At 38.1% G+C, this 24407-nt stretch overlaps 1 protein-coding gene across 1 annotated transcript in view; it reads left to right on the top strand.

The window, feature by feature from the left end:
• The window catches only part of LOC124179772 (disintegrin and metalloproteinase domain-containing protein 10-like), a 200365-nt gene that overhangs the window by 54840 nt on the left and 121118 nt on the right, over window positions 1-24407 (top strand). The window contains exon 3 of the mRNA XM_046564499.1: window positions 18138-18306. Coding sequence (XP_046420455.1) covers window positions 18138-18306 — 169 coding nt within the window. The remainder of the gene's footprint in view (window positions 1-18137; window positions 18307-24407) is intronic.

Genomic DNA, 24407 nt, shown 5'->3' with positions numbered 1-24407 from the left:
TTATATCCCTCCAATTACTTCAATTTGCATCTATCATACGCCTGTCTTCTGTTTAACGCACCGCGTGGTTTTTCCGCAGGAATTAGAATTACGAATCCACCGATGATTGGCGGAGAAGCATTTCAATTTGTTTGCAGAATCACTCACTCGTACACGTTTTTGTTTTTGTCGATGAACGTTGTTGGCAAGGATTTTTAAGATGGACGAAATTAAAGCAGATACAGATAGTTAAAAAAAAAGTTAGAAACTATTTATCGACAATTGGCTGATTAAAAAAAGGTTCCACAATAAAACGCGGATTCAAAAATTGTAAACGATGTTGATCAAGTTGGATTTAATTTTGTTTTTGAAACGACCGTTTATCATCGTGCAAAACAGGATCGATGAAAGAACATTGAGTTTATACGAAAAATATTTACCAACTTGCTACAATTGTAGATAATTCATATTTTTGTGTCATGTCTTTTGTCAATACGTCAATTCGTTTCGCGAACAAATACTTTTTTCCGAATTGCTTGCGATAGGTTCTTGTCTTGTTTTTAGCTTATCATTTCCCGATTCCTGTAATTCGTGATTAAGTCGTTTGAAAACAGACAGTAGGAAATGAAAGTGTTCAATTTGAATTTATATGTCACATTATTTTTTTTATTACGAAAGCAATGGAACAATAATGCTATAAAATTTGAATACTTTTTTCAACACAGAATTCGAAACTCTTCGAAAACCTGATTTTTCCTTTGTCGAAGATACTTTTATCGTGTTCTTTCGATCTCTCAAAAAAATAAAGTCCAATCAGTTCCCTCGAACAAACCGTCTCAATTCCAGGGAATAAATTATGTTAAATTTTACATCATGTTAAAAAAGAAAAAAAAAGGAAAGAAAAGAAAAAATGAATGACGCACATCACGAGAATTCAGGTAGTTGAATTTGCGTGTAAAAAAAAAAAAAAAATAACAGTTGGGAAATATCGTTGAAAATCATACGTTTTTTGCGATAAGGTTCCCGGTGCGAATTGATGCTAATTGACGTATAAATCGAAGTAAACAAAAGGCGCTCGCGGCGTGGAGAGTATTATAAACCAGTTCGTTCGACTGTGTGACACATCCTGAAGCCCATCGAAAAGCGAGCAGAAGCAGCAGAGCGACCGCTAGCTTGGAAACTTTCCATTACCTCCGACGGAATTGAATATGGAATAGATATTTGCATTCGCACAGTTTATTGGCTTGGGGCTATTCTCTTCGGCTTCCTCTCTCATTCCGAGTCTCGTCTCTCCCTTTCTATCATCCGTTTCATTGGCTGTATGCGCATTGTGAAATGATAATTGTCGCCGCGTGTGTCTCCCTTCAACATTTCAATCCCGATCCGTTTGGTATAACTTTGCAAATTTTGAGGTCAGTACTTGGTGAGTGATGCAGGATCGTTGTTAAGAATGGTTGGCAGAAGATCTCTACTTTTAAACTAGTTCAATAGTATATTTGATGTATTTTATTTCCGACTCAAGCGCAATGATAAATTTCTTTACCTGAAAAGCGAGACGAAAGTGACGTATTATTCCCTCTTTACTTTTTACCCGCAGATGAGGGAATAAAGTAACACTTTTCTCCCGCATTTGCGGGTAATATTAGATACGTCAAGAATCTTCGAATTTATTCCCTTGTTACATAATTTGCTGTTATTATATTCGTGAGCTACAAAGACCTCTTTAAAATTAGAAGAATTAAAAATACTGGAATTATAAACACAAGCTTTGGATATCAATGATTCAGTGCAAATTGCTTTGAAATGGTTAGAAATTAAATAGATTCGTCCTATTTCACTCGACAATACAGCGATGGTTCATTTTATTCAGAAGATTGTTCTTCACGAATGCGTTAGAAATTTTTCTTCCTAATGATCGCATCTTTAAATGTTTAGTTTTATATCGTTGCGATGAGATGGTTTGAAATCACGAAATGACAATATTAAATTGACTAACGAGTAAAATGAGCCATCGTACAACGAAGTCAAACGAAACTATCAGGTTTTTAACAATTTTTATGTTTTCTGAAACAAAACATCGATACCTGAGCTGTTCTGTTCATAATTTTGCTATTTGTTAATTTTTACGAAAACAATCATTCGACGAATACTAGATCTATGATTATCTCGTAATTTTATCGAAGTTATGCGGTTCTGCTCGTCGAGTTTTAGTTTCGAGATAAAAATCATTCCAATAGATAAACTTATTGCATTGGATTTATGGATAATAAACTTTTAAACAAATAACATATTTCTATCAACTCAGACCACCAAAAACTAAGATAACAATATTTGAATTTTGCACCGTTTACTTTAGTTACACATTGAGTAGAATTTTTTTGATTAAAATTGCACTCAATCAACTTCAGCTTCGCTTTGCAATCCTTGATTATATTTAAATAATTTTTGAGCGAACTGCGCACCTGAAACATCGTCAATAAATCGGAAAAGTTGATTACACGACATCAAACGTCGCGGTATAAAGCGAAAAATTTCGACGGTCAGTAGATTCCTCGCTAATTTCTAACTTTTGATTCGCAATTTCCATCTCCGTCGCTTTTTCAACTTTCCGTTCGACGGGCTATCCAATGGTATGAAAAATCTCGGGATTTTTCATCTCCGTGACCGCGGCACGCGGTACGTGAAGTTTTTTTTTTTTTTTTTCCCCCATTCCTTTCCCGTTAACTGTCGTGTGCTTCGCTGAAAGTCGATAATATCCCGGGTTGAAATATGAAAGATGAAAGACTCCGTGGGTGCAGATATTTACCCGACTTTGAATCGTATTCAAGTTCGAACATCAAAGCGTCCGCATGTATACGAACAACATCTGCATATAAGAAATATACCCCGGATTCTTATCACCGACGATCTTTTCGTCCCACTTTTTGTTCCGAATTGCTCGACATTCAAAGCGAATGAAAAAAACCCGCCTGAGACTGTCACGTTTTAAAATGAGGTCCGAGTCGCGTTTTATTTATTTTTTTTTTGTTGTTGTCGGACCCTCGAAACTGAAATACTTTATTTCAGAGGCGAAGAGGATAATTCAGGAATTCAGGAACAGTAAGACGAGGATTGAGCTTCGATGAAAATCAACTGTGTCGAAATGCTAGAGTTCTCACAGTGGTAACAGTTCGTTTGTGATCAGACAGACAGGGCTCGGATCCCCGAGCCTCGCACTTGTTGCTCTCTCATTTCAATACAGTATGCATACAGATTAGCATTACGAGGTTAAAGAGCGTCGAGAGGGTTGAAAATATTTTCCTATGAATCTTGCATTCCTCATCGATAAAATGAAATAAGTGTACCACTAACGAGTTTCGAATTTCGAGTTTCATTATTTTTCTATCTACGAGCGATGCTTTATTTTCAACGGGAAAAAACACACACACACACACACACGCACGCGCGGAAACTCATAAAATTTGGAAAACGTACGGAGGAATGTGTATTTTTAACGCGCAGCTTGTGTTTGAACGTTGTATGCTGTGGGATTAAAATTCAATTCCACTGCATCGTCTGCAATGCGTGAAAAACTACACGCGCGGTCATTTTTTACAAAAAAAAATCATTCCGTGCGAATCGCTATACCAAACCGGGTCTCGTTATTATTTTCAGTTTTGCGTTACAGCGCGTATGCCGTTGAACAAATCCCCGGAGCGAAATACTTGTACACTGGTATCTATGTTATTTTCGTTATTATTATTATTATTATTATCTTCCACACTGTAGTTACTTTGTCGATGGAAATTGGTACAATTTCTACTCGTATATTTCAATTTTATATTCTGTATACAGGATAAAAGCTACTTTTATTTCGAAACAAAATTTCAGTTACCAATACGGTTTTACGCATTTCGTATTATGTGTTTTTTCTTTCCTGCTGTACAATGTTACTATACATCAAATTCCATCTGAATTCAATGAAAACAGAGTAAACAGTATCGGTCGAAATAAAATATAGCCAGATTGTTGTTTCGACAAGTAAACCGTCACGAAAGAAATATAAATACCATTTAAGTAACGAGATTATTTCACACTGTCAACTCATGCTCGTTATTTTTTGGTTTATAAGAATTATTTCAATCGACAAAGAACTTTATCGTGTTGATATAAACGGGTTTTAGAAGTAATTGCCTTCTACGCGAGAAAGTTAGCGGCCGGAGCACCATCTAGCGGCAAAATTTTGTACCCTCGTTTTATTTTTACACTAATCACGGTTGCGTGATCGATAATCGTTGACGGCAATGAAACCGGATCGATCGATTCTGTAACGAGTGAAATATTTACGGGGTGAATAAAATGATGCTTGAAAAAAATATGTTAACTCGGTCGATTTCCACGACGAGCGATCGTTTCCCTAACTTTACACACGCGTTTTCTGTGCACTCGGAACAATTCGTCCGATGTCCGTTAGCCGCGGTAGCCGGTCGGTGGGAACTCGAAGGCCTCTCGGCAATCTCGAGGTCTCCAGGGAGGAGGAAGAGGAAGAGGAAAAGGAAGAGGAAGGAGAAGGAGAAGGAAGAGGGGGAAGGAGGAGGAGGTCGACGTCCTCGACGCCCGAAGCTCGACCCTTCAACCCTTTCTCTACAAAAGTGGAAACTAATTGCTTTCGAGTCCCCGTTCCTCTTTTCCCTCGGCATCCTGGAGTCTCCTCCTCCAGCTTCGCCGTTCCGCCGTTCCGCCGTTCCTCCGTTCCCCTGCCCCAAAGTCCGCTGCGTGTCCGCGGGGTCTAAACGTAAAAGCTTACTTACCCTTTTAGCTACCAGGCTCAAAAGCGAAATTCCCGCACGCGAACGCCGACGGAAAGAAGACCCTCCGTGTCAAAGGGTGTGTCTGAATAGGAGAATAAAACACGTGTGGTCTATGCTTGACTACTTACTTTTTTCTCAATTTTAATATAATAATAAGAATAAAGATAATACTAGTAATGATGACAATTGGTGCGAAAGGTTCTAAGCTGATTCTGTGAAATTTGTGAGAGAATATTCAAATTCAAAACTTAAACGAGTACCAGTATCGTCGTTAGTTGAAAATCGGTTGGTCAACTTTTGAGACAGGTTTAAAAAAAAAAAACCGTAAACTTCGAATTGTAAATCGTTTACTAACTTAACACCGAATACCCCATACGTTTTCAAAATTTTATTTTGACACTCGAATATGTGATAACAAAACTGAAACACAAGGAAACAAAAAAAAAAAAAAAAGAAATAAAAACGCAGAAATATTTCAATTTATTTCAGTATTAATTACCATGTTGAAGGAAATTTTATGCCTCCATGCGAATAATATATTTGCGAAGGTGAGAGTATGCAGCGTGACGTGAGTTGGGAGTGATGTATTACACCTTATAGCGGCGAGGGAACTATGCAACCGGCTTGGTATACGATTCGCGTGTCACGCGAGACTAGGCGAGGAGGTTAAAAGTAAACAACAGCTAATTCCGGAAGCTTGAAGTATGCAGACGCGTGTGGGTTAAATTGCCGTTTCACGGTGGGCTTATAATTAAAAGCTCCTATATACCAAACCTGTATGTGAAAGCTCTACACGCTTTGCGATTACACCGGGTTCTAACACCGGTTGGCCTGTAGCTGCCGTGCTGGTTCGTTCTCGGTATTTCCCACGAGTGTCATCCGTCCATCGAGAGAAATGAAGGACTTGTTAGAGGGTGATCGATTCCCTCTCTTTCGCTCTCTCTCTCTCTCTATCTATCTATCTCTCTTCCTCTCTCCTCTTTCTCTTCTCCATTTTCTTTTTTTTTTTTTTTTTTTTTTTTCAACGATTCACCCGCCTCGATACTTTACCGTAAGCTTGTTTTATATACCGATTACCTATAGACAAATTTACTTTTCATTCTTACCATTAAATATTACCGATGGCTTTAGTAAAGTCTAGCATGATGTGTAAAGCCAATCATCATTAAACCGGTAAGAATTGCTCGAGTGTTAATTTTGCGGTAGTTTCAAGTTCATTAACAAGGCTAAGTGCCTCTCACATCCCACTGATTATGGTTGGAAATCATAGAATTGAGTGTACTAATAAGGTTCGAAATATCGGTCTGATCATGACTTCAATTCTAGGATGGAACGAACGTGTTGATCCGGTATGCAATAGATTCGACAGGGTTTTAGACCATTTTGTTTTCTGGTTCCCTTCGTAAGTGGCAGGTAACAGCTCTTATATTTTCTAACCTGGACCATTGTTCAGCAGTCTGGAATAACCTATCTCCGGTGTACTCGATATTAAGCTTCAACGACTTATTAACGCCCGTGTGAGATTTATCTCAGGTTTTGCGAGGGATGAGCATCATCACATTACGGGATATCGATTCTCACTCTCTCTCTCTCTCTTTTTCTCTCTCCGCGCTACGACGATGTCTGCACGAAGCTCTTTTTTTACAGTGACGAGGAAAGTACCCGCGATGCGACTCACCAATTTATTTTTATTCAGCGACGTATTGTAGTACATGTGAAAATATTGGCATCGTATTTTTCTATGTATTGGCTCTGCCGTTCGAGGGGTAAAAACCACCCCAGATTTTATCTCAAACAAATAAGTCATGCTGTTCCTGTGGGTATAAAGAACACTGCATATATTATCGTCTGTTGAAAATAGTTGTAATAATTTTCACTCGGTTTTATCGAAAAACAAACTGCTTTAGACTGGCCATGAGTTAGCCATCGAACTTCCCGTTCTTACGCTGCACTACGTTCCAAGTTTATGAAGAAAAAAAAAAGAATAATGTCCAATTGAAATCTCGAACTACAAATTCAAATTCGTGATTGACGATTTAAAAACCCTTGGATATCATATTACATGACAATGTGACGATTCTTTTGGTTTTGAACCACTTTAATGGATCCAAAATTACTAATTTTGCAAGTTTGACCTTGGATTCGTTATCGGTGACCGAAAAAACTTGCGCCGACCAATTTCTACGAAAATGGAAATATTTTTCGATTTTTTTCCACCATATTTGATCCCTATTTTGAATTTTGCAATTGGCCTTCAGATTTGTAATGAGCCACCCGACAAACCAACGAGTTCGAATTATTATCAAAATCCAAATGTTTTTAGGCTTTTTTTCAGCTTATTGAATACGCGGAATTTGAATTTCATAATTCTCACCTTGCATTCGTGATAAGCGACCCAAAAACTTCACAGTACCAAGTTTCATTTAAATCCATTCATCCATTCTCAAGATGTCATTTGAATTTGTTTTTTTTTTTTGAATTTTGTTATTTAAATAATTGTGAAGTACTGAATCGCCCAAAGCCAAAATCTAATCAGTTCTAAGTTTAGAAAACTCGGTTTGATTGAGACGAAAAGTATTGAAATCATTGGAGTCGGAAAAAAAATTGATCACATAGATAATAGATAAATTAGAATTAAATTTCATAGAAACTAAAATCACTTACTCAAATATTCTTAGATTCTTTTGGCTCTATTCGTGATAAACAAATAAATCAAATCTGGTTTCTTCCATTTTCTAAAAACACTTCAAGTCCGTTGTGAACTCTGTGTTTAGGGATTAATTTTGTACACAAAATTTTTCGTTTGAATATGGAAAATGGGGGTGGTTTCTTGGAAAGGGGTTAACAACAAATCGTTACTGCACTTCTTGTTTTAGAAACAAACTCATGAACTGGAACTGGATTTCTTGTGGTAGATTCTTCTGATTTTGTTAACAATATTCAAAGGTAAATTTTTCACAATTGTGATAATAATGGAAATTTCATAACCAACGGAAATAAACGGGTCAAACGTCTCTTCTTCACTGTCCTTCTCAAATTATTATTAAACCAATCTGCAATGGGATTAAATTAATTCAATATTCATCATCGGTAAGTTTATTAATTGATTTCACGCAGAAACTTTCACGGTTATACGTTTTATCTTTCATCCATTTTTAAAATCGAATTATCAAAAAGCTGAGAGTGATAAGGTAATGAATATTGATTTTCTCATCTTCCACTCTGCAAGTGTCAATAAATATTAATAAATGGCGAGTGTCGATAAAATTTTGCAAAGATTAGAAAGTAGAAACGACAGAATATCGGATTGACAAAAACGCGAAAATTTATTGAAGGAATGTCGATATTTAGAAAAAAAAAATCTAAATTCTTAACAAAGTTAAAATCTAATTCCGAATGAAATCCAGCTTGATTGTTATGTATATTTATATTCAACCTTGGATCTTTCTAAATTTATATTTTCTTTCAACATATTTCGACTCTCGTATACATTTTGAAATGATAGATAGGTAGTGAGCGAGTTTAAACATTCGATAATGCGACACTGATATTTTCTGATCTACCAACATTTTTACCAGTGTCTTGTAAAATTCTAACAAATGTATATTTTGACTTTGTCCACATTTTGAAAAATCGGTACAGCCGGACCCTTTTATTTTCTGATCATATAATTTGGCTTTCTGTGCTTCAACCTTTCCACACAGATTTTGATATTCTACGAAATGGATTTCCGCGTTATTAAAAATCCGATATTGCAATCCCTTCAATCTACGATCATCGTGCATTTTTACTTCCATTTAAAAATTCCGACGAATACATAATCTGTCTTTCCTTACTTTCTATCTAAACTTTAATATTCCAGAAAACATATTCTCTCTATCCTTCTATCCTTCTATCGTCCGATCCTCATCCCGCATATTTACCCTTTGACCGCGTGAAATAAAAAAAGAAAAATAAAAAATAAAAAAAAAACAAGTATAAGGTACAAGAACATTCGGTCCGCAGCGTTTGTTACACGTCCCCATTCTACCAGGCGAATGCATAACTACAAGGATGCAGGAAGACGGCCATGAGTCCTGTGGGAAGGAAGGTTGGCTCGTTTTGCCTGCGGGACGGCACGAGGGTTGCAACTTGCAGACCGACCGCGTTCCGCTGACTCTGTGCCAAGTGGAACGAGTCAGAGTCTCGTCAGGCAGCCTCGAGCACACGCGGTCGCCTTTACCCCCCCCCCCCCCCCCCCTCCTCGTCCCTCCTTCCCCATTTTCCGCTTCCTCTCTTCCTCCGTTTCATTTTTTTATTTGTTTTTTTTTTCTTTTTCTCCATCCCTGTGAGCTTTGCTGCCTCTAGTTCTTTTCCTTTTCTTCCACTTTTCTTTACTCATACACCTCCCCGCCCATTTTCTATTTTTCGTCTCTCCTTTCCTCCTTTATCTCTCTCTCTCTCTTTCACCACCGCCTTATTCCTCTTTTGTTCTTGGCTGGCTCGTTTTTCCCCGGGATAGAAATACGCCGTAGGGGTTGGATGAGGAGGGACGAAAACTGGGAGGGCGAAGAGGGCACGGCAAGTTGTTAGCGGAACGATCAACGAGCCACGGCAAATTGCGGAAGGCTATCAGAAACACTCGAACGTCTTTTTCGACGCTGTTCGTACATGTGTATAGGTGTACAGGTGTGCGTGTGTATATATACATGTATAGACGGAAAGATCGATCGATTCTGTGCGCGGTCTCATAATTAGCAGCATCCCTCAGCGCGGCCGGTTGCCCGACGATTCATTCAGGCTTGTTGTTGTCTGTCGGACGCTTTTGTTAATCCTTGCCACGGGTATAAACCTTGGTGTGGGATGCTGGCTTGGCAGAAGCTTGACGACTGCCTTTCGGCCAAAACCTTGAGCCCTTTGTCCATTGATTTTCGTTCATTAATTAAGCCTTCATTAATTAACTCAAAGCACCTAACCGGAAATTATTCGTATACATCTCTCTGTCATGGATCTAGGCAAATAAATTTACCCGCTTTTGTTCGATACGAACTGTACGACGACTGGATCTTTCCTCTATCTGTGTAATTAGACGGCAATCTTCTAGGATACGATTAATAAAGTAATTAATGGGTTTCTCTACGCGTGATTGAGCAAACGTCGAGTCAAAGAAATCTCACTGCAAAGATGGATGCATGAAAAAAAAAAAAGCGAATATATTTTGAATCGAAGTGCTCTTGTTAATACTTTAAGTCACATGTTTTTCAACTCGATGTTTTTTAGTCGCTGATCACGAATCTGAACTTGAAATTCAAAGATTCAAAATTGTGAATCGAATATGGTGTACGTAAATTCAAAAAGTTATTCGATTTTGATGAAACTCTATGTTACATGGTTTTTGGAGTAACTGATTACCAATCTGAAATCGAAATTTAAAAATTGAATATAGTGGTTCCAATATGGCGGCCAAACAAAACCACGAAGAAAATAAATTTTTAACAAATTCTGTAAACGTTTCTGGCGTGTACTAAGCTTGTGCAAAAATTGGCAATCGGTTAAAAAACGCTTTTGTTCATGGAAAAGTACGAATTTCGACTACTTGTTTAAATATAAATTTTATCTTTTTTCTTCGGACTTGTAAATATTTTAGGGATTATGTAGAAGTAAAAAACACGACAGTTTTTATCGAAAAATTAGGTTAGTAAATAAAAAACTGCAAAAAAAAAAAAAAAAATAAGGTGGAACGCCGAGTGCCCCAAAGTGAATAAAAGAGTTAAACAAGTCCTCGGCATCGATTTATTGTTTAACCAATATCAGATTATTGCGATAATCACAAGAAAATACAGCGTCACGTGTCGTGGCATTCGCGCGTTTACGTGATCGGGTGTAAATGAATGCGAATGTAAAGGTTGAGAGTGTTTTAGACGTCGCCGAGGATAAGACGCATACGGTTATATCAGGGGAAGTTGGAAGCCACGGGAATTTAGCGCGTCCTCGGCTCGGTTATGCAGAATCTAATAACACGCCTGCAACAATTCTAAAGGCATTCTCTCTTCACCTCTAGGTAAATCCAGAGAAGGAAATTATATACACCCGCATTTCTGGAAGCGAAGTTACACGTAGAATGAATTCACCTAAATGAAACCTTTCAAGAATTGCTCCTACCTCTGCTGCTGTTTCTCCACTTTTTCGCCGTATCTCTGCAATGCTCAGTTTTTGCCAGAGCGTAGGTACGTCATGTGTATATAAACGTCGTTCATTGTGCTCATTTTTTATTGTCACCGTCTCGTCGGATAGTTTCTTTCTTCAATTCTTCGTGCTTCTCGTTCTTTTTGTTGTCTTTTTCTAATTTTTGCTAACATTTTTTAGAAGCGTTTTACCTACTTCACCGAGCGAATATAAAATCGTTACGTATGATCGATGAATAACATTTTTTTTTTTATGAATTATGAATCTGTTAAACTCGTTTATTATAGTTTACGCGACGATTTTTTTTCGCGATTGGTATAACAATGCGTGTGAATGTGTTTTGTTACGTTGCTTTTCTCTTTTCAATAGAATACAATACACTAGAACTCGAAAAGAAGTATGCGAAAATGGTGCAGCGAGTTTGAAATCGTATTGCCGGATTCGCATAACGGAAATTCGTGACACCGTGCGTAATTGTTCCTTGTACAATGAAGCGTTGTCGTTAAAATTTTACCACGTAAAATAAACTTTAATTTTTTCGAAACAATGTTCACCGTCCAATTAAAATCTGGCGGTAAGGAAAACTGCAATTTCTTTTTCTCGGCAATGTTTGAAGGAGAAAGGGGGTGACAAGTCGATTAAGTCCTCGCTTCGTATAATAGAAGCCCCTAAATTGAAAAGCACTTCAACGCGGGCCGAGCCCTTTTCCAATTAATTGCGAAATAATTATAGGTTACAATATAACGAGCATTTTCACTTTGATAATTTAGTCGGTAAAATCGTCGAGGAGAGATCCTTATTGGTACAGGGTGCAAAACCAGGCAAATAATATATACATATATATATATATAGAGAGAGAGAGAGAGAGAGAGAGAATGCAAATTCGAAAATTTTATTTTTTCGAATTTGCACTCTCTGCGAATTTTTCTCGCGTAAAAATATATTTGACTTCTTCATATCTCTCTGATTGCACGTAATTCACGATCTCGCTAAAATTCAATTGCTCGATGAGTTCAGCGACCGATTTAAGTAACCTATACAAAATAACCTGTAACAAATAACCGGTACGAAAATAAACTGATATGAACAACCTATAAAAAAATAATCTGTGCAAGAATAATGTTTCATAAATAAACAAAACAAAAATAACTCCAGACAAAAATAACCTGTCACAAATAATCGAAACAAAAATATCCTGTCATAAATAACCTAAACGAAAATAACATATCACGAATAATGGAAACAAAAATAATTTATGAGTTAAATAAAATTGGCTTATACCAAATTAAATTGAATTTCACACGTGTTATTTTTTTGCGTGTTACTTCGATTCGGGTTATTTCTTCTGGTTCATTTGATCCTAGTTCCGATGAACAAATTCCAATAAATTAACATGTCTGTACACCGTTGCTGCGGGCTAGAAAACTTTGCAGGGAGGAATAAAAAGTCACGGCAAAAGTTGGAACGGGAAACGGATTGCATTTGCACGTCACGTCACGTCACGACGATGACGGCGATGACGTTTTTCCCGTCCGTATATGCTTCGCTGGTTACGTCCAATCACGACTTGAATAAACCGCTCGGCCTTTAGTGATTGAGGGGCGAAAGCGTCGATGCCGGTTGTTTTTCTCTCGACTTTCACGTTCCTGGATTCATATTCCGAAATGCGTATCCTACTGCACGTTGAACGGGCTATTCATCGAGCACTCGTACAGTCAATGTCTCCATGTTTCATTTTCTGTTTACTCCGGTACGGATTGAAAAGCGTTCCGGCAACCACATTCCACCGAGTCACCGTTACACTCTCGGTTTGCGATCTGAAAAGCCGCTTTTCATTCCACTCAAGACCACCCTGATAAATCCCTCGCCTCGCGGACAGACCTCCCCGTAGACCTTTCCCCGTTACAGACCCACCGATTTACAATTAAAAAAAAAAAAAGAAGAAGAATAGTTTTGAAGAATCTATAATTAACGATGAAAAATTTTCGCGGGTATTTATGTGCATAATTCGTTGGGATTCTACATCAAACGATCGAAAGTTTATTCGTATTTTTATTTATTTATTTATTTTTTTTTTCGAACGGGTAGAAACTCACGCGAAATGAAAAAATCTTAAACGGTTTTGTTGCAAATTTGACGCGCTGTTTTGTATTGTTTCGAAATTCCGTGACGAATTTTTTTTTAATGAAATCACAAAGTTTCAACAGTTTCAACGAATAAATTGGAGAATTTTTTGACACCTTGAAAAAATGAAAGAATTAGTTTTTGATGTATGTCGATAGGAATAGAATAATTTCATCTCCATGTGAGAAAAATTCGACGAAAAAGAAGTGTTTGTCGAAATTCTGACATAACTTTTGTGTTGTTACTGTTGAAAATTGAGGTTGATTGTCCAAATATCGATACGTTTTGAAAATTTTATTAAAAGATAATGACACAATAAGAAAAGCAATTGTTATATTCGTCAGCTACACACTTCAAACACTCTGAGATATTGAGATTCTCTCATTTCAAATCGTTTCGAAATTGTTAAAAATCTTGTAGATTCGATCTATTCAATTGAACGACGTCTTGTTTTATTCAAAATACTATGTTTTCTAGAAAGTCACTGGATTGGATTTTTTTTTTCAGGCGTTAATACAATATTGCCATTTCTTGATCGTAATCAATTACATCGGTGCAATATTGTTAAATCAAATGTTCAACAATGCCAACGAGATAAAACAAAATCTTTCGCTTGTTTCGTAGTGAACAATGATCGGAATAAAATAAGCCAGCACATCGTGAAATTTAATGATCCTGTTAAATTTTTAACGATTATCAAACGATTCGAAACAAGGCATGGATGGATCTACGATCTTTTTTTCATAATTCCATTATTGTTTACATATTTGTTGGTTTTTCACGGATCTTCGTAGATGAGAAAAGAAAAAAAAAAAAGAAAAATGTACCAATTCGGCAAAACTCAATATTTCGGGTGTCTCGTAATAAAATTAATGAAAAGTATCGATTTTTCTCCAACGAAACTTCTTCCCGGTTGAAAATCGGGCTCGAGTTGCAGAACGAGGGCAGGCGTATAATTAAGTTTTCACTAACGAAATTTCGCCCACGAACGCACATTTTCATACACTATATACACACACGTATATACAATATATATTACAGATATTTTACCGTATCATACTTTTTTCCGCAATTTCTTTTTTCTTTTTTTTTTTTTTTTGTTTTTTTTTCTTTTTTATTGCTCCTCGCCCCCGCGCGCAACGTTATCTATGTAAAAGTTTATTCCGCGAGATTTTTACCCTTATCGCGGCAAGCGGATCGAGGCCGCGGTGGTGCCTTTGTTTACAGCTAATTTAGCATAACTTTCGCGTGTCCGGAAACCCGGTAGAAACCACGCAGCAAGTGGCGTCGTGGCAAAGGGGCCGCGGGGGTGGCTGCCAGTTCACCTTGGCTTTTTTTTCGCCACGCCGCTTCTGTTACAGCATGGCAGGCCTGTCTTATCTTCATCCGAAACCCAACACGCACGTTAACTTTTGACAGCAAGGAAATATTACGGGTTTTTGGTGTATATGCGGTAAATGTATATACATATGCATGTATCTACATACATACACACACCTATCTTAACCAACCGACTCGCTTCCGCAAAAGCTCTTATATTCTCATTTTACCCGGTACTTACGGCTTGTTGCCAATGAATTTTTACTCTATTTTATATAATTAATTAACCGCATGCATGTTTACCTAGCGTTGAAAGAAAGCGGTTAAAAATTTACTCTGGAAATACACGCGCAGGTATCGAATTCCGTAATTGAATGATGGGAGAATTTGATTTTCTTGGAATTCATAACGATGTAGTCTATAAATTTGAAGCGCTATATTCGTCAACGAGTTATAAAAATTCAAAGAGCAAAAGATTTTTTTACACAAGTTATTTCCATGCGATACTTCGATCGGAAAGCCGACTATCTTAAAGATGATACATAGAGAGCTCAGATTTTTCGGTAATTATTTTTATGTCAATTTGAAAGCATTCAAAACCCCTGGCAGCATTAAAATTCAAAAACCACCCTATTAAGGATCACCCTAACACACGCTAACGATTCAGTGATTTTTCACTTGTGTTTACACTGATATTTTCCAATGGTATACTTATAACTGATTCACATTAAAAGAGTTGATTTTGATTAACGATAAATTTTCCACACGCTCACAAATAAATTTTTCTGTCAATTCAATCAATCTTACTTGAAAAAAAACCCCTACATTATGTTGGGGCTTTGATATAAATCGATCATTCGTAGACTTTGATTGTTTTTATCCATTTTTTTTTTTTTAATATATTTATTGGAAATTTCGATTAATCGCTTATTAGACCCATTGAATTAATTTCTTTTTGGATCTCATTAGCCTCCTGAATTAATCCAACGTACAGACCTAATATATGTATATACATCTCTATTGAATAATTTATCTAAGGGAGCAAACTTCATTTTATTAGACTATAATTTATATACGTACATAACACCTAGTCTGCGAATAAAATTTCGTTCAACTATGTATAAATGAATTGACTAGTTTATAATATTCGAATTGATTTAGATATTTTCTTCGCATTTAGAAATTCGCTATCGAAGTCGCAAGTACGATTCAGTCGCGAATCCAATACCTGTTTCTGAATTTTCACCCGGTTCCGTCTCTCTGAATTTGATTGATTGAATTTTTTTATTTTCTTTTTTTTTTTTTTTTATCCGTAAATAGAAAGAAAACGCAATTTTGCAACGCGGCGATTGATCGCAACAGAGATTTTTCACACTTCAGCACGTATGTCTATATATATATTTATATATATGTATACATGTATATATTTATGCAGGTGATGTATTATAAGGTGTCACAAGCGGACCGACGTGCTGAAATATAATGCCTCTTTCAAAACTATAAATATTTTTGTGACGTGTGAGAAAATAGAATAATAAAAATGCACGCAGCTCCGAATGCGAACTTTGGTTCTCTGCTTTTTTTTTCTCTCTCTTTCTATCGATGCAGGGAAGGGAAAATTCACTCCCAGAATTTTAACCCTATTCGAGGTGTGAAAAATTTTTCTAACACCGTCTGACGGCTGGTGATTTGTTGAAAAATTGACGATGTATTCTGAATTATTGTTTCAATTATTCCGCTGCATATGTATCGAAAAGAAGAGTCAGAATCCCGCCACTGTTTTTTTTTTTTGACTATTTTTCAAACAGGTCAAAAGTAATAGTTTTTGATTATCAGTGAAAAAAAAAACCCGTGTATCGCGTAACAAGCAAGCAAACTCGATTTTTTTCGGGCTGAGCGCAAGTTTGCAATACGAGTCGTAGGTGAAGTCGAAGACGAATAGGAAAGGAACGTTAACTCTTTGTTGCACACGATTCTTTACATAACATGAGTATGTTGAGCGTTTTTTCGCGAAGCACGAAATTGAGGTTAGGGTCGCGTAATGTTAGATTTATTCGTGACAGCGCATGCGCGCAGTACGGAAAAGACCACTTTCAACTCCTAGGACTCAAAAGTGCTATTTTCCGTACTCCGCGGATGCGCATTCGCAGAATCACTCGACCGTCATAAAAACGGATACTTTGTGTATGAAAAACAGGCATAGAAAAACGCGTAAAACATGCTCGCGTTGTATGAAAAAAAAAAACAAAATAAAAATAAAAGAGCACCTTTTCGCGTTGTTCTGACAGCCGAGGAGCAGCAGAGCATCATCAAGCGGACTCAGCAATCTGAAATCGATATTCTACCCAACGGCCGTAAGCTAGTTATATATATGTATATATATATATATATCGGTGGCCGAAGGCACTATCGTCCGATTGTTCATTTCACCCATTCATCACTGGACTCTCACAGTCCACTTGGATTGTTCGACGTTTGTCCACGTTTTGTTTCAATGCAGCGGCAGATAGAATAGTATAATAAACCTGGATTTTCATTTTTCTCTCCAAACTTTTCCTCCTCCTCTATTTCCCTCGTTCAGCACTCCAGCTGTGCGATACTTGCTGCAGTTGTCGGATCTGTTTGAATTCCAATTTTTTAACTTTACAGAAATTTCGGAACAAAATGAGATTCCAATGTGTCCATATGGTTGTTTTATGAAGTAGAAGATCGAGGAAATTTGATAATATCGTTGATATTCTTAGAGAAAATTCATTTCATTAGAGTTATCTGGAAACGTTGTAGGAAATTCAGTATCATTACAGTAATTATCAAATATTGTTGCAGTGATAAGAAAATTTGACACTCGTTACCAGTAAATGTTAAATGTGATTATTGTTGTTAATATTAATCCCTGCATCAAAATTGATTCATGAAAATATAGTACGTGTGATTACATCCGAAAAGAATACATTCACGTATCAGATATTTCGGTTAAAGCAAGAAAACTCAATTTTATTTCGTACGTGAAACCATATTTTACGGTCAGATATAGCAAAAAAATGAAAATATATTTGAGGACTGTACAACAGTAACCATCATCAATATTTTTTTTTCCAGTGTAAAACTTTTAATGAGTCGAGGTAAGAAGAAATTGAGTCTGTTAATTGATTCGTTGTTTTATTCATCCAAAATCAGAAAAAAAAAATATTCAGTGGAAAGCAAGGCGAACAAAAATACCTGAATGTTCTTTTTCAAGAAGTATCAAACGTTGAAAATTGAACATCGTCATTATGTAGCAATGTAAGAATCCTGCGTAGGATTAAATGTATTGTTAATACTAAATTAGGTACACTAAATTTTTCAATTTTGGCACTCATGTAACACACACCTTAGGATATGTAATTGTAATCCGAATTCGGCTGCTTTTTATAGAGTTGAAAAAACTGCAACTGCAGAGAAAAATAAACATAGGTATAAATTTTGAAAAACGAGTTCATAAATTGAGGACTGAAGGCCCAAAGACAAATTGATCGACGATCGACTTGTAAAAAAAGTGGCATATTTTTCCCTAAAACCAAGTTTTCAAATAAATATCGCGGTCAGATTTGAGTCGGAAATAAAGTCCTACATGTAAGACAGGAATAAAAGTCGACTTTATTCCCTTGTGACATAATGTATTATTTGTCTCCGATAAACCTACCGTTTCTGATATATCTGTCATAATTACAAGCTAAAAAGCAACGATCTGATCCGTACCTTGGTGCTTGTCTGTTTCAGGAATAACCCAAGGGTCGTACATCAGGAGTTATGGACCAGCTTGGTACGACACGTCGTCGCTGTGGGAGCATCACGGAGGCAGAAGGCGTCGAGACGCGGTGGATAAGGACTCGGAATCACCGGGAACACCGGAACGGCCGTTGGTATTGCGTCTTGAGGCCCTTGGCAGGTGGGTATCTCTTCGGAGCAGCAGCGTCAAGAGCACGTATGCCTGCATCTATGCATGTTTGACAACCCGTCACGCCGGCAATCTCTTGCTCAATAAACAAGACTACGCAAAGACGACGCGCATATATATAATATGCGGCTTTCAAAGAGCCGGCTCACATGCTGCGCTTATAGAGACGCTTTATCGCTCGCCCTCGCTACCAGCATTATGCATTATACTCGGTACGACCACGGATTTTCAACATCACCGTACGAACCTCGCGATGCACTCCTTGAGATCCGTCTGTCATGTCACAATCACACCCAGACGGGAATAACCCTTTTGTGCGAAATACTAGAGAGAGGGAGGAGACGACGGGGGTCCAGATTAAGCGTGGATCCAAATTGGTTTTCTAGAAGCAGAAAAGCTTTGGATCTCATCTTTTACAGGAAACATTCATTTAGGAATGAAATCGAGTACTTCGATTCATTAGGATTGATTTATAAGTACTTATAACTCGGCATGTGATCTTCCTTGACTCACAGTGTTATCCCTGATTTTCAATGATTTCCTAACGTTCTATGAAATTTTTTATGATTTTGGAATTTGACAGAATCGCAGAAGGTCACATATGATTAACTCTTTCAGTCACATTTTGCCACTCAATATTTTGGCCTCTATTTTATTACACGGGGTTTTTTGGGGTCACCGATCACGAATCTGAAGTCAGAATTGGATGATTTCTAAATCCAACCTGGCGGATCCGATATGGTGATATAGCCAAACTCTGACTTCAGATTCGTGATCAGCGATCCCAAAAACCTCCGAGCAAGAAAATTCAGGTCAAAATATTCAGTTGAAAAATGTGTGACTGAAACGGGTAGTTAGTTTTGAAAATTTTTGAAGCGGTACGCTGAGCATTTCACTGTCACTGAAAGGGTTAATGGAAATGAAGTACGCAATAAAACGGAAATCGATCGAATGTTAATGAATTGATACCATTTGGCATTCGCAACGATGTCCATTATTTTCACTATTTTGCCGCGGGCTTTATTCAGCGCTGTCATTTGATTACAAGTAATCCGTAATAATTTCAATAATTTCTGTGATTTCGATAGATTCTTCGTTGTTTCGAAAGATATTTCAGTCACTTAAATTCCTTGAATTTACAATTTGAGTTCCAACTGTTAAATTGTACATCACTTCCTTAAGCGAATGCATCATCGGAGGATCGTGCGTGCATCTGGATACGGATCACGCCTTTGTCATTTAGGACAAATTGATGCTCGCTCACTCGGTGCAGCTGAATGATTTATCACCATGTAACTGGAAGCTACTCTCTGCTGCAGCACGACGCAGTCGGACTATTTTATGACGTGGAATCATGATGAATTATGAATAAAGCTTCGCGGGCAGAATCTAGAGGAAGATCACGTGGGTCATGGGTGGAGTCGGAGCGAGTGAAACCTGTCCTGTAGTGGAACCATGATACAAACGATGTCGTGGTCGGAAAAGGAGTTGTAATCTCGGGGGCTACATGAGCTGCATTTATGACACATGCGTCAAATAACCACAAAGCACAATCAATCGCGCTTCCATCGTTCGGTGACGTGTTGGATCGTAAATGTATAAAGAAGAAGAGAAAGGTACTCTTTCGTAGGCGATTTGCTGCCTGAAAGTAATCTTCAATACATCCAACCCCCAAATTCGTATAGGCCGTGACAAGAAATGAAGGTATCTTTCCAGAACCGTCCAATTTCTTCTAGAACGATTGTACGGAGAACGTTCTTTTCTGTTTCTTAAAAAAAGAAAAGAACAGAAAATGAAACTATTCTTCTTCTACTTTTTCTTCTTCTACTCTCCAAGTTTGATTAGAAACAATTCCATGGACAGAAGTTACCGCCCGAACTCACAAGTTTGAACGTTTTTTGCAAAGTGTCATTACGTGACGGAGAGGAAAATACTCACCTAAGTTGAAGATTCTTCTCGAAGTGGCTATCACACAGAAATTATTTGAACGCTCATTTGACGGTGCCAAGTCTTTTACTTTGAACAATCACTGCAGAACGGATGAAAAGGATCTTGCGTAATAAGATCCAGGCATGGATACAAGGACTGCTTTCACTTTGACTGGCTCTATAGATACCCAGAGTTCCTTTTCCGCTGGCGAGCAGCGCGCCTCGACAAAGCGAACAGTTCTCAGACTGATTGCCATCGAATAACTTGGGAAAAGGACTTGTTCTTTGACGCATTGGATTTCAGTACCAGGGTTCAATCCGTAAGATTAAAATCCATGCGGTGTAATAAACCACTGAGTATATATCGACCTGGGAATATGCGCTGCACTGCGCTGCAGATAAGGGACAGATATGGGATGCAGATTATCGACGATGAGGGCTGCAGACCTTGCCTTGGCTCGTTTAGCCTAGGCAAATGACCCATTTGATTGACCTCGTGTACGAGTTACGATGAAGGGATGAACCAGAGAGAAGGGCGATGACGAGGACGAGGATGTGGAACCGGAAGTGGATCGTATCTAGACCGCCGAGTGGTTGCAGCGTAGCTCTTGGTTTCGGAATATCCCCTGCAGAGACTGTCGAGTGCCTCTGCTTCTCGATACCTCAGGCCTAACCCATTAGCGATAACTAGGCGGCTATTATCTATGCACTGCTTCGGTTTCGCTGCATATTAATTTGGCACAGAGTGAATGTTCAGTCTCTGCATTGTTAAGGGGGGTAACCGCTCTTGTAGTCATGTGTAAACCACAGAAAAATCTTCTCAAATCGCTCGAGGTCACGTGAAGTCGTGCGAAGTCACGAGGTCAAGAAGTCATTTGAAGTCACGTGAAGTCTTTGAGACCTTACAGTCAAAAACTCAGTTGAATTACTTTGAATTACTTGAGGTCATAATGTCACTTGTAATCGTTTGAAGTCTTGCGGAGTCCTGAAGTCAGGTACATTTAAGTTTAGCACTGGTTGTCATTGAAAACTCCTGTGAAGTTATGGTGTCACGAAGTCGAAAAGTCAGTTGAAGTGACATTGAGTCACTCAAAGTTACTTGAGGTCACGAAAACACTCGGAAGTCATTTGCAGTCTCGGTAAAGTCCTGAAGTCAGGTGCATCGAACCTCAGTAGTGGCCGTCACTTCGATTTCTGTTCAATATCTCTCGTTTTCTCTACATTTGTGATATAGCACTGTTTCTCAGTATAATACACATTACAGGCATACAGCGACATTGTCCTTTGTCTGCAAAATCAAACCCCCTATCGCGTTTCGCATTATTATATATTATACATCTGCCGTCGCAATGTTCAATTGACCCGAAACCTTGAGGGCTGATCGGCCAGGGTGAAAGTTGAATGAAAGAGGGAGAAAAAAAAAAAAAATTGCTACCGATAAGAGCTAGGACCGAGTCCATAACAGGGAAGCTTGGGATATCTCTGCTCCTCTCAATATCTGTAGAATCTGAACGCGTAGTGAGGTAATTTCGAGGAGCTCTTCTTCAGGGTATATCGACTTATCTAAACAAGGGCCATCCTGACCATGTGACACTCCGGCGATCTCACAGTTTCCGCTTATCTCTCATCGCGCTGACGTGCCAGTTGCAAACGGCCAGTCCCGATTATCAGCAATTTGCGTTTTGCCCTTCTGCACGGCACTTACACACTCGACTACGGAGGTTTGAAGCGAGGAGTACTACATCCGTGTACAGAAGGTATCCGTAAAAAAGATTACAGTTAAGATGGCGTTGCTGTAACATGACGTTCACATTTAAAAGAAAGCGCGAATTGGATTGAATCCTGATCGCTTATTAACGCGATTCCGGTGACTTGTTGAACCACTGTTTGTCGCTTTTTCGCCGACACTTTCGAAGTCGAAAACCCATAGGAGATACTTCTCCGTACACTCGACGATATTCCTGATCGATCCATAGGAGGAGCTGTAGTGCAGTCGCGGGTAAACATTTACCACCTGACGTCTCGACGCTGCCAGTCGAGTGCCGCATTACGGGAGCTTCCTTATGCTCCTAGCATGAGGGAATAATCCCGGTTTATCGTCCTTGCTTAGCCGCGTGCAGCCCGCCCCCGACATCCTGGCTTTCTTATCGTTCTCTCCTCCCATCTCCTCTCCTCGTCTCTACCCGGATCCACTTTCGCCGTGGTCTTACCGATGTGAGACCAAAGCTTGGGCGCGCGCACTATTCCATTATGCGTGCAGTGTGTGCGGGTTTAGTCGCTGCGTTATACACACCGTGCAGTTTCTCAGAGAGGGAATTGCATCATTCACGATACGTCGACTGCCTCATAACGTGATTTCAAACAGCAAGTGTTCGTGCATGCAACCTTTGGGAACTCGGCTCTGATCTCTATGTGTTAGTCTGTGTATTGATCGGAGACCCTTGCACGCCGCTGAGACTAAGGATAAATCAATTAGTTACGTAGAAGGCTTAGGGGGTAAGATTAAGAGCTTGTTAACCCGTACGTATCTATATACGTAAATTATTCCAACCTGCATGCACGCTCCGTGAAGAGATTGCCGGGCTGCTGTCAAGAAATCCATACTTTTTTTTCTTCAATCATTCTATTGCCAAATATTATCGCATCAACTGTTCAGCATCACTTTATTCAGCATACTGTTTTCTGCAAAGTTAATGGAAATAATTTACTTTTTCTTCAATATTGTCAGTTCAACACCGCCGTTCGTTGATCACTATCAGCATCGGTGCAATGTTGCGAAGTTAAATATTTAACTAAGGTTTCTATGACGACCTATAAACTGTACGTACCTACAACCTTTAACTGACAATATTTCAATTTAATGTAATGATTTCGATTCATATTTTAGATTTTGTATCTTTGTATAAAAAATGCAGGCTATGTTAGTACCCGGTGTATCGGCTTGTTATTTAGCAAGTATCGAACGTTGCATTTTTTAAATTCATTTCACGTCTTCTCGCGGCGAACGCAGACGAGAAACTTTCTACCTTACACTTTATATATACCGTCAATTTCTATGGTAATTGAAAATTTCCACGACTTAGTACATGTAATAATATACATTTATATTATGTACATACCTCAAATACGTGAGTATGAATCGAGTAATAACCTGCAGGTGAAGGTATCCAGGGAAATATTATTACCGAAGAAACTCGTTACACTGCACAGGCGGATTTAATTAATTCAATCTATCGAGCAGGGGGAAGGAAAAACGGCAAAAATGTATCTGAAACAAGTTGGATTATTACAATCGGCTTCCGTATTAATTGGAGCTTACCGTTCAATATTATTGAACGTGAATAAAAACCTAAGCTCGAAGGTAGGAGAAACAGTTAGAGAAAGAGAGACAGCGGGGAAAGAGAAAGAGAGAGGAAAAGATTACGGTCGGGGCATCGAGACCAGTTTCCGATTTATTTTTCTTTCCAATTCCTTCTATTGTTTCTTTTCCTGGGTATACAATATACATATATATATATATATATATATATATATATATATATATGCACATCTTATACGTGACTTAAATGTCTCCTGCAGAGAAGAAGAACCATAGCAAACACGTACAAATGGGTGTATATATATATATATATATATATATATATATCTTACATAGAAATCGTCTTACCTGCACAATTAATTGTAACGAGGAAAGCTATTACGTGTCAGATTACATCGTGGGAAGCAAGCAACGTCGATTCGATTACCGGGAAAATAAATTCCCCGATTTTTCTCCAACCCGTCTCAACATCTTGCAAACCTCGGTATTCTCTCATCGTTTCAACAAGGTCACATTTTTTGTCTCATCTACTCACAAGATTGTGCATCTATTGTACAATATAAAAATCTTTCCAGTCCGAGGGAGAATGTTTTTTGTACCGCGAAAACTAAGGCTTAGAACTCGTTCCAACTGAAATAAAAAAAAAAAAAAATAAGCAACCTTCGTGTAAATTGGTAGGTTTCAGAACATGTTTGTAGGAATTTCTGCGCGGAAAAAAAAAATCACTGTCGGATTTACAATTTCTCTGGAAAACTGAGAGATTGGCGGAGTTTTTTTGTCGAAGTTACTGGAGAAATATTCTGAGTTACTAGACAGACAGTCTAATTAGCCAGAGAGAAAAATTT

The sequence above is a fragment of the Neodiprion fabricii genome, chromosome 4, assembly GCF_021155785.1.
Source record: "Neodiprion fabricii isolate iyNeoFabr1 chromosome 4, iyNeoFabr1.1, whole genome shotgun sequence".
In the NCBI taxonomy this organism is placed as follows: domain Eukaryota; kingdom Metazoa; phylum Arthropoda; class Insecta; order Hymenoptera; family Diprionidae; genus Neodiprion; species Neodiprion fabricii.
This window is presented reverse-complemented; position numbering and strand designations above follow the sequence as displayed.